This window comes from Eurosta solidaginis, chromosome 1, assembly GCF_040869045.1.
Source record: "Eurosta solidaginis isolate ZX-2024a chromosome 1, ASM4086904v1, whole genome shotgun sequence".
NCBI lineage: Eukaryota > Metazoa > Arthropoda > Insecta > Diptera > Tephritidae > Eurosta > Eurosta solidaginis.
The window spans coordinates 261207611-261226074 of NC_090319.1; the positions used below are offsets into that span (position 1 = coordinate 261207611).

General features: G+C 34.6%; 1 protein-coding gene across 2 annotated transcripts in view; it reads right to left on the reverse strand.

Annotated features, from left to right (window-relative positions):
- Positions 1-7238: 7238 nt before the first annotated feature.
- Dop1R1 (Dopamine 1-like receptor 1) overlaps positions 7239-18464 on the reverse strand; it is a 363402-nt gene continuing 352176 nt past the window's right edge. For both annotated transcript variants that reach the window (XM_067769834.1, XM_067769827.1), the window contains exon 7: positions 7239-8950. In XM_067769834.1, the coding sequence (XP_067625935.1) occupies positions 8413-8950 (538 nt within the window). In that variant the 3' untranslated portion in view covers positions 7239-8412. The remainder of the gene's footprint in view (positions 8951-18464) is intronic.

The following is an 18464-nucleotide window of genomic DNA, read 5'->3' on the forward strand; positions in this document are numbered from 1 at the left end:
TAAAATATGTAAACCATGCCGAAAATATTCTGAAAATATTTCCGTTATGCTCTCGAAATTGTCGTGAAATCAGAATGAAATAGTGAAAAGAAAAGAATCCCACGGTGAGTATTTATATATGGTAACGGTGACTATATATAACTGTAACTTTATATATACATATATTGCATAAAATATATGAAAACGTACAAACATACAAGTGGAACTAATATACGCGTGTTAAAAAGAGATTTTACTCAATATTCCACGCAAAACTAAATACTTATAAACATTACCGCTTGAGCTACATACTTCTGTCATCAAAAATGAAACTAAATTCCGCTAAAAATGGCAAAGGTTTGGTGAAATATTTAAATTGACTAATACTCGTTTCCTGCTGGCAAATATTTTAAATTGCGTAAATTGCAAATGCATTAAAATGAATATTACTTTTATGGAAATGACGCACTCATGTATGTAAGTACATGCATTTGTTTAATAAACCAACTGACATCCTTAAAAATGTATATATTTTTATAATTGTTTAAATAAATCCCAGCATAAGTACAGCTGGCGTATTCGTTTATTACCAGAAACCAAGCATGCTTGACATTTATGTACATGGCATCTGCGCTAATGCATTTGCATGGATGTTGCGTATACGCCATGGCAGACATTTCAATGCAGCCATAAGTTGTGTGGAGCAGCAATTTGAACGAATGTAAATGTGTTACATGCGCTTCATTGAAATACATACTTTGTACATATATACATACAAATATATATTCATATTAATGGTACAGGAAATTGAAGTCGTATATATGTATATTTAATTTTTCTATAAATGCACGAAAGAGTGATGTTAGAAACAAGTAAGGAAGGCTAAGTTCGGGTGTAACCGAACATTACATACTCAGCTGAGAGCTTTGGAGACAAAAAAAGGGAAAATCACCATTTAGCAATATGAACCTAGGGTAACCCTGGAATGTGTTTGTATGACATGTGTATCAAATGAAAGGTGTTAATGATTATTTAAAACGTAGTGGGCCTTAGTTCTATAGGTGGACGCCTTTTCGAGATATCGCAATAAGGGTGGACCATTTTTTGAAATTTTCGATATCGAAAAAGTGGGCGTGATTGTAGTCCGATTTCGTTCATTTTAAATAGCGATCTGAGATGAGTGCGCAGGAACCTACATACCAAATTTCATCAAGATACCTAAAAATTTATTCAAGTTATAGTGTTTACAGACGGACGGACGGACATTGCTAAATGAATTTTTTTTCACCCAGATCATTTTGATATATAGACGTCTATATCTATCTCGATTAGTTTATGCCGTTACGGATTACCGTTATGCAAACAAAGTTAATATACTCTGTGAGCTCTGCTCAGCTGAGTATAAAAAGATGAAAATCAAATGTGCTATTTCGTAAAGTTTAATTCACTTTGCGCTATCTACATGAAATCAATTCAAATAAATTCAATTAAATCGTATTTGTTTTTTGTTTGCTTTTTTAATTAAATTAAACTTTTATATTTACTTTTCTGTTTTATAAAATTTTATTTTACCAACTGCATTTCGAAATTTGTTTCCATCTGCTTTTCTTTTGATGCACTCATTTCAAGCGAATTAATTAAATCGAACTGGCCATTTGAGAGACTATCGTGAAAAGTATCAACAAAAAGGAAATGCACTGCACAAAGGGTCAAGCTTTCCAAAATGTTTTGTTGTTAAAAGACCCGTGGGTGTGGTTAAAATTGAAATTCTGTGAAATGAACAAATTCCCTGCAGTCTACTGCAAATTAGTTATATAACTCAGCTTTTTTAGAATCTAGAAAAATTCTTGTGCTAATTTTTTATATTGATTATCATTAAATTGAGTAAATTAAGTTACGCTTTCTTTAATCAATTTTTGTTTTGTGCATGTAAACAAATCTGTAACTTACCATTTGGTAAAAGTTTTTATTACGTTGCACTTTTTCTTTGAAATTTTAGTGTAATTCCCTTTGTTCAATTACTACATCAGCACGTAAATAAGAGACGGATTTATCCATAGTGACCTTTTGCTGGATTTTAATTTACTAACATATTAGTGCTGTTCAGTTGTATACGGGCAAATGAATTGATAACTCTTTATATTTATAAAAGTTTAAGAAATACAACGCCTGTGAATTATACCCAAGTAAATCTGTATGAATTTAAATAAAGTGCTCTTAATTAATCTCGCTTAAACTCAAAAACGGCTTTACCGATTTTTTGAATTTTTTTTAGAATCGTTGGTTATGATTGAAGGATGATTTGGGAAAAAATGGAAACAGCCCAGTCATTTCGAGAAAATATATCTACTGTTGCCGCTTGACGTATTGTGTGCATGTGTACGTCACTGTACTTCTGATAAACGACTGGACCGATTTTTGAAAAAGTGAGCGAAGCCACGCCCCTAGGTTTCATCTTCATGTTAGATTTCGATTATGTTTGAATAAAACTATTATTATTTGAGTAATGTAACTTATGTGTTTTATTTAATCATCTATATCGAATTTTAGAAAAGTAGCGTTGGCACACCCACTATTAGGAAAAATTTAAATTTACTTTATCTTCGTAATTAATTGAAGTAGGTACTCAATGTTTGGTATATAGGTTCTATATATGAGACAATTGACGTGGGAGAGGTAGACGAAGTGAGAATGGGAGTGGTAGTGGGAAAAGTAGTGAGAGTGTGAGTGGGCGTTGGTGTGAGATGAGAATAAATAAATGTACGGATATGGATAAATCATTATTTGGACAAGGAAATGAGCGCCAATGGAAGATAAAGTAGAAGAGAATAAGATGGAGAGTAAAAATGGGAAGCGGATATCACTTTTTTAATGTAGGTAAACCAATTTTCCGCCAATGTAGGTAAACCAATTGGCGGCCACCGTGGTGTGATGGTAGCGTGCTCCGCCTATCACACCGTATGCCCTGGGTTCAACTCCCGGGCAAAGCAACATCAAAATTTTAGAAATAAGGTTTTTCAATTAGAAGAAAATTTTTCTAAGCGGGGTCGCCCCTCGGCAGTGTTTGGCAAGCGCTCCGGGTGCATTTCTGCCATGAAAAGCTCTCAGTGGAAACTCATCTGCCTTGCAGATGCCGTTCGGAGTCGGCATAAAACATGTAGGTCCCGTCCGGCGAATTTGTAGGGAAAAGCAAGAGGAGCACGACGCAAATTGGAAGAGAAGCTCGGCCTTAGATCTCTTCGGAGGTTATCGCGCCTTACATATATTTTTTTTTTTTTTTTTTTAAACCAATTTTCCGCAGGGACAAGGTCTGGCGGGTATGCTGGTGCTGTTTCCGTACATAATCAGTGAAATAAATAAAAGTATCGAAAGAAGCATCTTTTCAAACTTCGAATAAATAATAATAAATAAAAGTAAAAAATGCCTTTATTGCAAACTGGTACTACCTTGTACCACTTTTGGTTATTCAGTCTAGGAAAACTTAAGGCCAACGAATTAGATACACCCAGTACTATCCAATGGGTTATTTTACTAAAGGACGTACACATATTCTGTATGGCTTATGAAAACAACTGGGCGCCGAATAAATGTATAAGCACGCTCATGAGAAACAGTTTCTCGTATAGCTAGATATGTATATACGGCCTCTGCTTGTATGCGGAAAACTAAAAAAGCTATGACTATTTTAAGCTTCTTTATTATACATTTTTCGAAGATTAATGCAAAGAATGTAATAAGTTTCCAAGGGTGAGATAGTGAGGAATGTATCTTTCTTTATCACAAGATAAGGCTGTATCCATGCTATGCAACAATTATGCCATGATACCCTAAAGACGGAATTAGTGGAATTGAAAGGAATCACTTAAGGAAAAAGCGGAGCCTCATAACAAGCCTAAAGTACTGGTATCTTATATTCGGATATAGAAGAATTTTATATACCTTCCATAAAATGAAATGGTATACTAAATTTTTCAAGAATCTCAAAATTGTTATTCCTTGAAAGAGAAGAGAGAGATCTCTCACTAAGTATCACGAATTGATCAGGTTGCCAATCTGGATTGATTTAGCCATGTCCGCCTGTCTGTCTGTCTGCTTGAACGCAAACTAGTCCCTCAATTTTTGAGATTTCTTGACGAAATTTTGTCAGCGGGTATCGGATTAGACATTTGTTGGAACCGACCGCATCCGACCGCTAAACCATACATGAGTTGTTTCCATGGTTTCCAATATAAATATGAAAAAAAAAAAAATTTTAAATATTGTATTAGTGTTTGAAGAATTTATAAAATCGATAATAACTCTCGTATGGGTAGTAGGAGGATTTGCCCGAAAATACTCGTACGTGAAGAAAGCGGACGCATATGACAATACCCGTAGAGTTACAAAGTGGACGTGTACGGCACTACTCGCAGGGTTACAAAGAGGAACTGTCAAACAGTAACTGTAAGCGTATAGTATAGAAGAGAAAAAGGACCTGCCCGACAATATCCGAACGGGATAGGAAGAGGGCCACGTTGATAGTACCCATTTAGGAATATACAGGTAAAATTGTACTCTCCGTGGGATATGCTCAAAAAAAGGGATCACCCAAACCCATATAAAGAGATTAAAACTGGCTATATACGAATTTCCGCTCATCCCGAGTTCATGGAAGACTAATCCATTTTTTGATAAGTCTTTTTAATATTCATTTATCGTTATATATAAATATATAGCCAGTTCTGATTGTCTGAGTTTAATCATTACCTTACATCATCAAAGGTTACAAAAAAAAAAAATAAAAATACAAAAAAATTTGTTTTTTTTTTCACGAACTGTTGCGACAGTAATCAATAATTGAATGGGTGGCTTGAAAAACGTTGTAATAGCTGCTCAATCTGGCTACCGCTAATATTGCTCTGTTGGATTGCTTAAATATTTATCAATTTTGTCTATGCTATATTTTCTACTATGTATATATTCTTGTTTTGTGATCAACTAAAAAACAACCAATTACACGCAAACGATTCTCTTTTTCGACTGATTACAATAATACAATTTTTTTCCCTTTAGGTTCAATGAAGAGGTGTTATAAGAATTCGAAAGTTAGATTTTCGAAAAATTGCTTCATTGAGCTGAGAAAAAGGGTTGATTGCGCCCTCATTTTTACTTTTTTATGTTTTACTTAAAATATAATTCGAAAAGCTCAATCTTGTACTTCAAAAGCCAATAGCTTTGTTTTGAAGACTAATTTCTAAAAGCAAAGATATTATGATTTTACATAGATCTCGATTTCTTCATAACTAATTATTTGATCCATTACCAAGCAGACAATTTAATCGATCTTCAGAGGCATTGTAAATAGATTTAGGTCACGCTTATAATAATAATTTTAAATAAAACTTACACATAATGTAAAATGAACTAAGTTTAATTACTTTATGTGAACAACCATTTTTTCGTGGGCTACCCTAGTGAACAGTTATCAATCGAGTTTGTATGTGATTTTACAGCTTCAAATATGTTTCTTGAATAATTCATGCTATTTTTTTTCTTAGGAAGATTTTTTAAATACTGTCGATGCCTTTGCAAAACCATCTATCGACCAACAGCATATCCGTCGTTCTGACGGCATTTGAGTTTTACAAGGGAGCAGAAAAACTTTTTTTTACACCCTCTTTTATTTAGGAAATTTTTTCATGGTACATTGAAGATATTTTTTTTCTAAATATTTTAGAATATCAAGATAATATATACTGATAAATGCTCCCGTGAAAGGGCTTTAATCCAATTTTGGAGTCCAAATTCAACTTCACTGTTATTTTAAAAAATCTACATTCCAATATAAAAGATATGATTATTTTGAATGGAGCTTGGATGGAGCTCATGACTAAGGAATCTGATGTTTACCTCAAGATGCTGTTTTTGTGGTTTTGAAATTTCTCGATAGATGATTTTACAAAGATATCGACCATATGATAAATAAATATTTTGCATTTAAAAATATTGTTTACACATTTGCATAGCATAGTCATTATAAAAATATATTTTTATGGCAAATTTTTTTATAACGAAATCACCTTTTAATAGTTCATAGTACATATGTACATTAACGAAAGTTAACCGATATCGCACCATCGATTTTTTGATATGATTTGGGCTCAGGAAAAAAAGTTCTACTACGCATACCGAAAAAAATAATTTTCGGGCCTGCGAAATTAAATTTTTTAGACTTTTTTGTTTACTTTTATTTTTAAGGCTTTTTTCATGACCTACGAAAAAAATTTTCATATGTATACCCTGTCCGACCCAAAAATGTTCGCTAAAAACATTGTCGATAACGATTTTGTGAAAAAAAGATGAAAATTTTACAATCAAATGAAATTTTTTTTAGTAGGTCATGAAAAAAACCTTAAAAATCAAAAAAATTAAATTTCGCAGGCTCGAAAATTATTTTTCTTGGGTATGCATAGTGGAACTTTTTTTGCTGAGCCGAAATTCTATCGAAAAACCAATGGCGCGATATCGGTTAATAAATCGACCCAGTCTAATGTACATACAGCAGCAAAGAGGAAGAAAAATAGCAGTGGCAGTTTTTATCTAATTTCGGCAGATTAATTCTTAATTTTATAATGATAATGTTGTAACTGAAGCTAAGCAAACCAGCCCCCAAAAAGTTTTCACAAAAATTCGTAGAGTTTGATCCAAAGTTTGAGCTTTTCATATAGAGTTTTCTGAATTTTTTTGAGCTTGTAGTTTTGTGGCCCAATTAATTTAGATCAAACAAAGTACAAGTATGTATATGTAGTACAGATCTCTCAAAACTCGATTGATGAAAAATTATGTTTCGAAAAGTGCTTTGAATTTTCCGCCATATAAAGTGTGAAATAATTTTTTTTTGAACACACTTCACAAAAAAAATTGTAAAAAACTACATAGTTAAAGTTTAGAGAACTCCAAACAAAAAGTTCAAATTTTTCAAATATTCTAAAATTTTTCGAGGTTGGTTTGTAATAATTTTTTTGTGTCATGGACCCATTTTAATAGATTTGTTTTTTAGTCGAAAAAGGCCAGGTCAAAAAATTGTCCTAGGTGAAAGTTTATGGGATCTCGGGGATACCCATGGCATTTTCATGATGAATCATGCATCCTTTATATTTTTCGGACTTTTTAAAAACGAATCCACAAATCAAAGAAAATTCTGGTTTTTTTCTTAAGGACGAAAATAGTCCTACTTTTATTTTTTAAGGACAAATAAAAGTCCGGTCCTATTTCTATGGAATAGCTCATTCAATGAAACAATTTTTTTTAAATAGATTCTTTTCAAGGTCTATTTTGAAAGTTTCTGTTGGTGTAACCAAAAAAAAAAAAAGAATTCTGTGTGTGAAAAAATCGGATAATTTGATGCGCTATTCCCTAGTCCTGGGTCCGGACTATTTTTCTGTACTTCAAAAATAAAAGCCCGAATTTAATAATTTCTTTCGAAATAAAAAATTTAAAGTCTGGAAATAATTTTATTTTTTTTCATGTATTTTTACTATGAAAGGAATACCAATTTGGTTTGTATAATTTTAGTAAAAATATTGATAGAATTTTTTTTTTAAATATCGAAAATAAAAAAAGAAGAGTTTAACAGGGGAAATTTGAAAAAGTTGCTTCTGATAGTTTTCTGTTCGCTGCTGTGATTTGTATATTTAAAGTAAGCCATGCCATTTCACAAATATTTATTTTAATTTAAATCTTATAAGACTTAAGTATGTATTGGCTTAAAGTTATGTACTACATACTAGAGACACACGCAACATATTTAATCATTGTCATGCCAGTAAACACACACACTCACACACACACACAAACATATATGTCAATTATGTTTAAAATAGTCTCTTTAGCTCTATATTGCACACCCTGTTTTATCCCAGTTACTAACTGTTAAATTGCCTGTTATGAATGTGGGTCGAACACTCACCTTTTTTGTTTTTTGCATTGGCATGTCCTTCAGCTGTTTGCGCCACTAGCTGTGTGCACACCAATTTCAGTTTCAACATGATTACCACCCATTCTAACTCCCTTAACCCACCAACATCCCACAGCAATACGAACTCAGCCAATTTTTGAACTCGATACAGATTACACCAACACCCGCAAAACTTCTGCCACTGGCAACATCACGACCATCAACACCACGCCATACAGATTGCACCAACACCCGCAGCACTTCTGTCACTGGCAACATCACGACCATCAACTCCATACCATTACATCACTTTCGTTTCGTGCAAAAAATCAGCAATATTAATCTAATTCGGTTTCCATTTCCGTTACAGCTGGCACAGCCTCTACTATGGTCGTGGTTGCCACAGTTACCGAATCTCACGGAATGTATGTCGTCGTTAAGGATGCAGCATCTGCACTGGACATACAGCAAACCAATGCTGAAGTTGTGCGTTTTGGTCAAATCGCAGACACTTGCTCTAATTCAGCTGATGAGCGTGCCGAATTAAGCATAACAACATTTTTCGCCGCATAATCGGTTACGAAGCGATCGCTATTACGCGTATGTATATTACTCACCTCCTGTCGGCAGAACCATGGATTTCGTGTGGTTAAAATACGTTTGAATGCATCACGAAATTCCTTATTGAATATCGAGTAAATTATTGGATTGAATGCTGAATTTGAATAACCCAGCCATGAAAGTATTTTAAATGTTTGTCCACCAATGCAGGTCTTACAAAAGGCAGCCACAATATTTACACAAAAGAATGGCACCCAACAAACTAGGAATACGCCCATGATGACGCCAACCGTAACAGCCGCTTTATGATCGGACACATGATAGGGTGAACTGTGGTGGAGATTACGTACCTTGAACTTTTTTGGTTGGTTTTTGTTACGTCGTATACTCTTGTAACGTTGATTTTCGGCCACTTCGCCAGGGCGTGTCACCGCCTTAATGGATTTCACATGTTTTTGCGCGTAACAGTAGAGTCTGAAATTTGGGAAATAATATATGTAATTTTTGTAACAGTAATTAGTGCAATTGTTGGTAATGTAACTCATGCTATTTGTATTCCATTTCTAGTACAATATTGGAAAGTTTTGAAAACTAATTTTGAGAATTTGTATATCATTAGGCTATTCATACGTAGAACTCAGTTCAGAATATTTCTAAATTGTTTGCGTTTTTTATCATTGGTGTTTTTCCCCATTTTATTTCATTTTCAAATTTTCATTTACAAATATCCAATTCCATATTATGATATACTGCTACGAATAATCTTTTGAAGAAGAAGCATATGAACCCAAGCACTCATGGAGTTCGATGTGTAAACAAACAGGTGTACGTCTAGAAAACTAATGTTTTTAATTTAATAAGCGGACACCCGAGTGCTTGCCAAACATTTCCGAGGGGCGACACCGCTTATAAAAATTTTCTTTTAATTGAAAAAACTTGTTTCTAAAATTTTGATGTTGCTTTACCTGCGGCGTGAACCCAGGATCTTCAGCGTGAATGGCGCTACCATCATGCCACGGCGGCCGCCAAGCCGAACCGTATTATTGTTAAAAAATAGATGGCATGCAAATAGCAAATTTACAGCACTCGGAAAAGAAATCGATAAGTTTTCGGTAACAAAACGATATATTTCGTGAATAAATCTGTTATAATTTTTCGATAAGTAATAGAAAATTGTTCGATATTGAATCGAAAGCTTTTCGATGATATATGAGCCGTTTATTTTGAAAGTGGCATAAGTCATTTCATGTCGTTTAGGTTCAGTGATAATTTCTTTGTATCTCTCCTCGCCTCCAGTTTGTTAGAGTCCAATATCCAAAAGATGCAATTCTTATTATTATTGATAATTTTAGAACCATCTATATATGCATTCGTTCAAAAATAACAATGCATTTAAGACCACGAGTTGGAAATGACTTATGCCACTTTCAAAATAAACGGCTCATATAATAATACCTTTGTTTTAACACATCGATAGCGGTTCGATATGTTTGATATTCCGCCGAAAACAAATAAGAAAAACACCGGTAAGAAAACGATAACTTTTCGATGACAAATCGATAAGTTTTTCATAACTTTTTGATAATTTATCGATAACAACATACCATTCATCGGGCAAAATTCATTATTCAATGCATACGACTTAGACAAAAAATGGAGAAAAGAGAAGCTCTACCTAAATCTCTTCGGATGTATAACCCTATGTATATACTTCATACTATATGTTTCCTTTTATTTCCTTGTCTTATTTAAGCGGTGATCAAAAATAACTATTAAACACATTTTAAAATCTAAGAAATTTCCGAAGAAAAAAGTTTGACGTTCTTGTTAAGGATTAAGGACACAGAACGACTAGCAAAATATTTTTCTTCTTCTGTAAAGGACATTTTGAGAATTTAACCAATTCTCTTTCCTTTCGAATTGGTTATTTTTTTAAACCGGTTAGTTTTTCGTTGCCGATTACTTTCTTTCGTTTATTTAACCGGTTTAATTTTTGTAACCAGGCATACATTGGGAAACCTGTTAGCTGATTATTTTTATAGAACCGAAAACTTTTCGAACCGGTAGGTTTATTAGAATCGGATATTTTAGAACCGGTTAGGTTATTAGATCGAGAAACTTTTTTGGCCTCGGCTTCTTTTTGGAACTGGTAAGTTTATTGGAAACGGCAACTTTTTTGAAACCGGTTAGTATATGCAGACTGGTTAATTTTCATGGCATTTTGTTCACAAGATTCCAATTTTGAAACATTTTAATTCTTGGAAGCGAAAACTTTCAAGGACCGGTTACTTTTTAAATTTTTACTTTTTTAGAACCAGGTGTATTTTTAAAGACAGCTACTTTTTTAAACGATTTAATTGTTTACACCCACTTTTTAAAACAAATTTTTATTCAGACTTTGTTACTTTATGGAAACTTGCTACATTTTTAGAACCACTTGCTTTCTTAGATCCGGTTATATTTTGAACCCGAATAAATTTTTCGTTTTCTTGAACCGGTTTTATTTTTGAACAAGCCTACATTTTTAAACCTGGTGGGTTTTCGTGAGCCGATCGCATTTTTGAACCCGGCTCGTTTTCTTGAACCGGCTTCTTTAATTGGCTACATTTTTCTTCTGTTTCTTTTCCTTAACTAGTTAAATTTTTGAATCCTCTTTTTTTTCTGCAACCGGTTACGTCTTTCAACGCGGTTCGTTTTTTACATCCCGTTACATTTTTTAACCCGCTTCGGTTTCTGCAACCGATTATTTAATTTTTTTATTTTCTTAATGCATGACAATAGTTATTTTCGGTTTCTGATAAGCATTGCTCTCTGTACTAATTCTGCAGGGATTCTTTTCAGTCTACCACTGCATCTTTGCTGAGTGTCTTTCCGCCATCCTTATTTCCTTTCTTAATGCAGTTTGTGATGATTAACAAAATTTTGTTAATCAATTTAAAGCAATTTATAAGTGGAACTCAAAGTTGTTGTGTTACTGATGCAATGCGAAGTTGCATTGGATAAAAAAATTTTTATTGAGGTAACCTAAATTGAGTTATTGAAGACTAATGAAGCCATCATTGCTTTAAACACAAGACGTATCAAAAGTAAGTATCAAGGGTGAGAGATTTCCCAACAATTTGTGTGGGTTGCGGAAATGGTTGAGTATGTTTAGTTGTGTGATTTTTCTCTGAATTTGCTTTCGTTTGCTTTATTCTGCATGCGCTGGCATGAGCAGAGAAATAATTCCAAATTTCTTTCATTTATGATTGCGCATCTTTTATCTTATGTTTCTTCCTTAAATTACAAAAAGTTTTGTCCAAACAAATTTCTTATCTCAAATTATTTTAAGAACGAATCTGAGATCTGAGTTTGGAGAATTTCTTGGCTTTCATGATTTTTTCTTAATTGTCCGCAATATTTCTCAATTTGCACTTTAGTCTTAACGAATTGCATTACGCTACCAGGAATATTTGTAACTGCAGGAAACTATGAAAAAAAAAAAAACATTCATTATTAATTTAACTTTTAATTCAGACAGCAATGAGCATAAAGCTTTTACGTGATAAAACTATGCAACGATTATGGTGATTGCTACTAACTCTTACATATTCTGCTTGGCTGCCTACGTTTGCGAAAATTACTGCCGCACCTTCAATAAGCACGACGACTGCGCCTTGCTAGTGAAAGAGGTTTTAGTGTGCATTCTAGGGATACATAAGGGTGGACATGTTTTTTGTATCAGATGGTCTAAATCAAAATGCAAATACTAATGCAGTTTTGCGCTATATAACATCAAATCAAATTAACCTTTTAGGTGTCCAGCGAAAAAATTTGAAAATGACGAATGAAAAAAAAAAAAAAAAATCCCAGAAGAGCTCGACTTTAACTATAGACGACTTGCCAGCAACAGAAAAGAGCTGACACGGCACGAATAACGTGCTCTGGATCGAAAGCAAATATCAGGGCGAGTATCTTCAAGTGTATAGGACAAAAAAGTCAAAGCGGATAGAAGATCAGGTCAGAGTTACAAGTTGATAGAAGAAGCCCGAAAACCCGTAAGGACGCATGTATGATTGAACTAGAGCAGAAAACGTTACACGCTTAACGGATAATCTGCTGAAAAATTCTGAAAAGCTCATGTACCTATTACTGTAGACTTTATTAAAGGGAAGGACTATCACCCCGATATCGTGGCTTCCAATCTTAAAATGCACTTTAGACGTGGTCGAAATAATCATTACTAGTACAGCAGTCGGTAAGCCAAAATCCAAGCGAGTTATCCATCTCGAAACCTTAGACTTATGCAAAGATGCCAAAGGGTATACACTCAGCGAAAAACGCCGTAAAATCCAGCACCACTGGACTCAGTTCAAGCTTTTCATGTTCTTACATTTTTGTTCTTGAAACCGACAACCTGTTCTTAAAACAAGAACCTTATTCTTGAACTGTCAACCCTTTTCTTGAAAAGAGAACGGCTCGTCTTAAAATATAAACAAATGTTCTATTAATGAAAACGATGTTCTTAAATTAAGAACAGTGTTCTTAAATTAAGTTCAAGAAAAAAGTAACGGGACAATTCGTGTGCACTACAATGTTGAATACGACATTTGGCACAAGTAGTTGTAGTGGCCCAGCGGTTATGATGTTGCAGTTATGATCGCGTGGCGCGAGTTCGATCACCGTTAAACTCGGAAGTTTTTTAAAACAATATTTTTGTATTAAATTTTTTTGAACTCCAATTTTTCCATTCACATATGCAAATGTAATTCTCAAATTTGTTATGCAATGTTGTAAGTATATATCCGGATTGCATCAATAAAAAGAAGAATTTCTCAATAAGAGAAATGCGTGAAAAAATGAATATTATGCGTTTTTTCATCTTTTGGACTTTAGTAATAGTTTTTTTTTTGTTATAAATATATTTTATTAATTATTAATGACAAAAAAATTATTATTAATAAGAAAATAAATAAATGTGTACTATGTGGAAAAATTACCTTCCCACTCCCCCAAAGATCAAAAACAAACCGTTCTTGAATTGAGACCGAAAAATGTTAAATCGACAACAAATCGTTCTGTGAGAACGAAAAATCTTAAGTCAAGCCCAAATAATGCTATACGAACGGTGTGTTTCGAAAAACTGTTCTTAAAACAAGCCCATCGGTCACGAGTTAAGAAAAAACGTAATTAACAGACTTTTGTCAACGAACGTTCTTAATATTGGACTTGTGTCGTTCGTTTTAGAACTGTTTTTTTTCTGAGTGTGTCTGCTGGCTACCTAAGAGCGCCGATATCCCCTTTTACATATATATATGTAACTCGTGTTTAAAAGCTATACTACAGATATAACAGATGTCACATGAGGAGCAGGGAAGGAGATGTATTCTTGGTTTGGAATATCACCTACGAAGACGTTGTTATATTATTTGGATACGTATACAACATTAACACAGCCCGAGATATAGAAGAAACACGCAGAAAAATCAATGAGATCACGATAAGTAAATAAATGCATGCCACGATGGCCTTCGAAGAGAGTTAAGGCCGAACTTATTTTCCAATTTTCGCAGCACTTGTAATGCTTACCAAATCACTGCCGACGAGCAATTTCGCTTTAAGCATGCGACGAAGGGGGCATATTAACAAGTTTCGCTGCTAAGCACGTTGATAAAGATTATCAGAGGAACAATACAAAACAAGAGAAAATGGGCATCACCTACTCCATTCTACTTTAAGGCTTTGAACAATGGACAATCACAATGTGGAAAAGGAAACGCGAAAATTCCCAATATCTATACAGCAAACAGCAGCTGCAAAAGAATCCTTTACCAGTCGCAACGTATTAGCAGTGAAGACATTCCTAGGATATGGTAAAACCACCAAAAATATAAAACCCCGTTTCTTACCTAAGATGTTGCAGCACGTTATGGAAATACTCGCGGCATGCGATTACTTTAAAAATATCAATACAGGATGGAAAACGGCGCTGATCCGGGGGGCTTAACACATTTTCGTCAAGTGTCCGCAATGGCGCTAGAACCAAAGAATACCCAAGCAAAATCACAAGCAATAATGTTGTAGCAAAAAGACAAACGGAAGATTGGCATCGTGGAAAACTTGGAGCAAAAAAGTGGAAACTGGACGCATGAACAACAGAAGGCGCTAAATATTTTTTCAAATCTTTAAAATCTTCGCGAGTAACAACTGGTTTGTTGTAGTTACTTGGTCACATTAATAAAACTGTTGTCAATATTTTGGTATTGTAAATCTCTTTGTTGTTGTTCATATTGATGTTTTTATGGCCTATGGTTATAAAGACATTCACTGTAGGTTTTTGGATGTGTTACCGATGCTGGTGGTCTTTGGCCGGATATAGATCCTGTACGTTCCGGCAACAAGCATCTGTAGGACACAACCCCGACCACTTTGGCAACGATATAATATGACCACATTGAACTTTCTAGGACATCGTGGGTCAAACCCCCTACTTCCATGAGCAACTTGGGATCGCCGGAACCTAGGCTGCTAAAGAAACAGGATTCGCCACGGATAGGTGAGGGTGATAATTGTATTGGAGAAGATATAATATTCGTTGATAACCCCTCGAAAAGTTTGCACTACCCAGCCGCTTGAATCAGTTGGGTATTTTAGTCAGTCGCCTCTTACGACAGGTATAACTGCCGCGAGTATTTTCGAGGCCCTCTAACCTGTTGGTTTTAATTCTTGCATTTATCCTTTCGAAGTGTAATAAAAAATTTGTAAATATTGTTTTGGAAGCCTTTTTTTCGACCCAGTCCAATGTCATACTCAAATACGTGTATATTGTGTAGTCTGCATCATTTGTTGTAGCACACTTTGTTGTAATAAATTCCTATACATACTCCTACTTTAAAATTCCACTCTAATGCAAGTCTTTCGTGTTACTTTTTCTCAATTTTGGCAGTGAACCAGCACGTTGCTTTTTTCTTGTACACGAAACAAAAAAGGTATTATGAAAAACTAAAGTGAAATATTAAAAGCTTAGAAAAAATTTTGCTGCAACGCCCCGCCCCGTACATACATTTAGCAGCAAAATTAACTCAATTTGTACAATTTTTTAATGGAATGCAGCTGGTTGCAAAAATGTATGCAGAGTTGGGCACAGTTCATTAAAGTTAAACATTTTTATGTGCAAAGTTTTCAACCTAAACACTACGATTGGAAATATGAGGGTGTTGTATTATTTAAGAATTTGAATAAAAAAGTTTAGTAACTTATTAAAAGGGAACATTTTTGTACAGGTAGAGATATTGCAAGCCGTAATTTTCCTTAATCACTACAGATTTTTGTAGTAAAGTCCAAACCGTTCAAACATTCTCGGAGCTATCATAACTTATGACTCCTATATAAATAAAAATAAATGTAAGGCGCGATAAACTCCGAAGAGATCTAAGGCCGAGCTTCTCTTCCAATCTGCGTCGTGCTCCTCTTGATTTTCCCTACAAATTGGCCGGGCGGGACCTACATGTTTTATGCCGACTCCGAACTGCATCTGCAAGGCAGATGAGTTTTCCCTGAGGGCTTTTCATGGCACAAATACACTCGGAGCGCTTGCCAAACACTGCCGAGGGGCGAATCCGCTTAGAACATTTTCTTCTAATTGAAAAACCTTATTTCTAAAATTGATGTTGCCGAACCCAGGGCATACGGTGTGGTAGGCGGAGCATGCTACCATCACACCACGGTGGCCGCCGACTCCTATACAATAAATAAATGTAAGGCGAAATTATCCTCCGAAGATATTTTAGGCCGGGCTTCTTTCCTAATTTGCGTCGTGCTCATTTTTAATTTTTCCTAAAACTTGGCGGGACGGGACCTACATGTTTTTTGTCCACTCAGAACGCCATCTGCAAGGCAGATGAGTTTTCTCTGAGAGCTTTTGATGTCATACATTCGGAGTGTTTACCAAACACTGCCGAAGGGCGACCCCGCTTAGAAAAAGTTTCTTCTAATTGAAAAACCTTGTTTCTAATTTTGATGTTGCTTTGCCCGGGTCTTGAACCGAGGATCTTCCGTGTGGTAGGCGGAGCACGCTACTATCGCACAACAGCGGTCCTATATGAGTTCAAAATATGTGAAAAATACGAGACTCAGAAACACGACCAAAAAGTATTCTTTTATGACTCTAATTTGACAAAATTATGGAGAAATGAAAATAATGAACATTATCAAACTTCGGAAAAGAAACTAACAAATTTTCATATCAGACATTTCATTAATAAAAAAAAATGCAATTAAAATGGTCTTGATTTAAAACAGCGATGGAAAAGCTGGTTGCCTTTGTTATGACCTGCCTTCCGGTTCCTTTTTATACCTTTCATGGAAATTAAATGGTATATTAAATATATCACCCATCTCAGAAATGTAAATCTTTAAAGGAGAAGAGATTAATCCACCATTAAGTATACCAAATTGATTTGGTTGACAATCTGGTTTGATTTAACCATGTCTCTCTGTCGGTCTGTTTGAATGAAAAAGAGTCTCTTAAATGTTTTCGGATTAGACCTTCACAGAAGAGCTTTTTTGTAATATCTTCCTCAATGTATCGGTTAAAAATTTCATATTTTTGCCTGAAAAAATCGAAGAGATCGCTCGTATATATAGTGTATATCCTATACAAACCTTTTGTTCAGAGGTGGAGTTTTGCCTTTTTGCATGTGGATGTTTCTGTAGGTTATCTATGCAAGTAATTTGGACATTTTGTGATTGTGACCTCCGCGTTATGATCCGACATGTTATGCACCCTGGCTAGCTATGACTTGAGCATGAAGGAGGTGTGGCCCACGTTCAGAATCTTTTTCCGCCAGTAGATCTTTTCAATTTCCTTGTTAAACTTATAAATTATTTATGATTATTCGTTAGTAAATAAAAACACAAAAAAAAGAAGAAAAAAATGGAATGCAAGTACAAAATATGCATATTTTGATGATGGCTATGGATCTAAAACTACCAAATTCTTTTATGTTCACTGTAAAAGTGGATTAACTGCCAAACTCCATTGAGGGAAATAATGGAAAAGAGTTTATTAAAAAAATTGGGGCAAATAATTCATGTATGATAGTTTGTTTCTCAAATTGAATGTTTTAAATATTTGGAAGTAATTTCGCTTCGTCTTTAATCTGTTAATTACCAACATAAACCATTTATTGGCAAAGTGAAATTCTGCTCATCTTTCAAGTTTCGGAGAGAAATCTCTTCCTTAATGACACCAAACGAATGCCGCAAAAGTTTGCTATCGAAAATGCATACATTTTAATTGTACATTAAACAAAAAAATTTAAGGCGCGATAACCTCCGATTTTAGGCCGAGCTTCTACTCCAATTCGCGTTTTACTCCTTTTAATTTTTCCTATAAATTGACGGGACGAGACCTACTTTTTTATGCCGACTCCGAACGGCATCTGCAAGGCAGATGACTTTTCACTAAAAGCTTTTCATGGCAGAAATATACTCGGAGTGCTTGCCAAACACTACGGGGGGGGGGGGGGGGGGGGGGTGTTGCTTTGACCGGGGCGTTAACCCAGGATCTTTGGTATGATAGGCGGAGCACGATACCATCATATACAACTGTCATACTACGACTTCCAAATTTATTTTTTGTTTGGTTTGTACACTGCTAGATAAGTCCTTTTTTCGCTGGGTTGAAGAACAACACACAGTTAGAAATTTTAGCCCAAATCTGTAAGTTCTTCGTACTCCATTTGTATATGACCAAATCAAATTTGGTTTAAAGTATAGATTTAGAATACTGCTTCGTTAAAATGGATGCGGCGAACTAGTTTAGAGACGTTTACGCCTTAAGTCAAAAAAAGAAAATATAGTTCTCGGTGGGGAAATTTTGAGCCTAAAAATTTAAACTTTAGCGTTTCCTTTTAAAACCAGAAGTGCATTCAGTATCTGTTTTTAGATTTTTGAAACTTTTTGATTTGTTTTAAATAAAGTTTGAGATTTTGGGCTCATTGTTAAA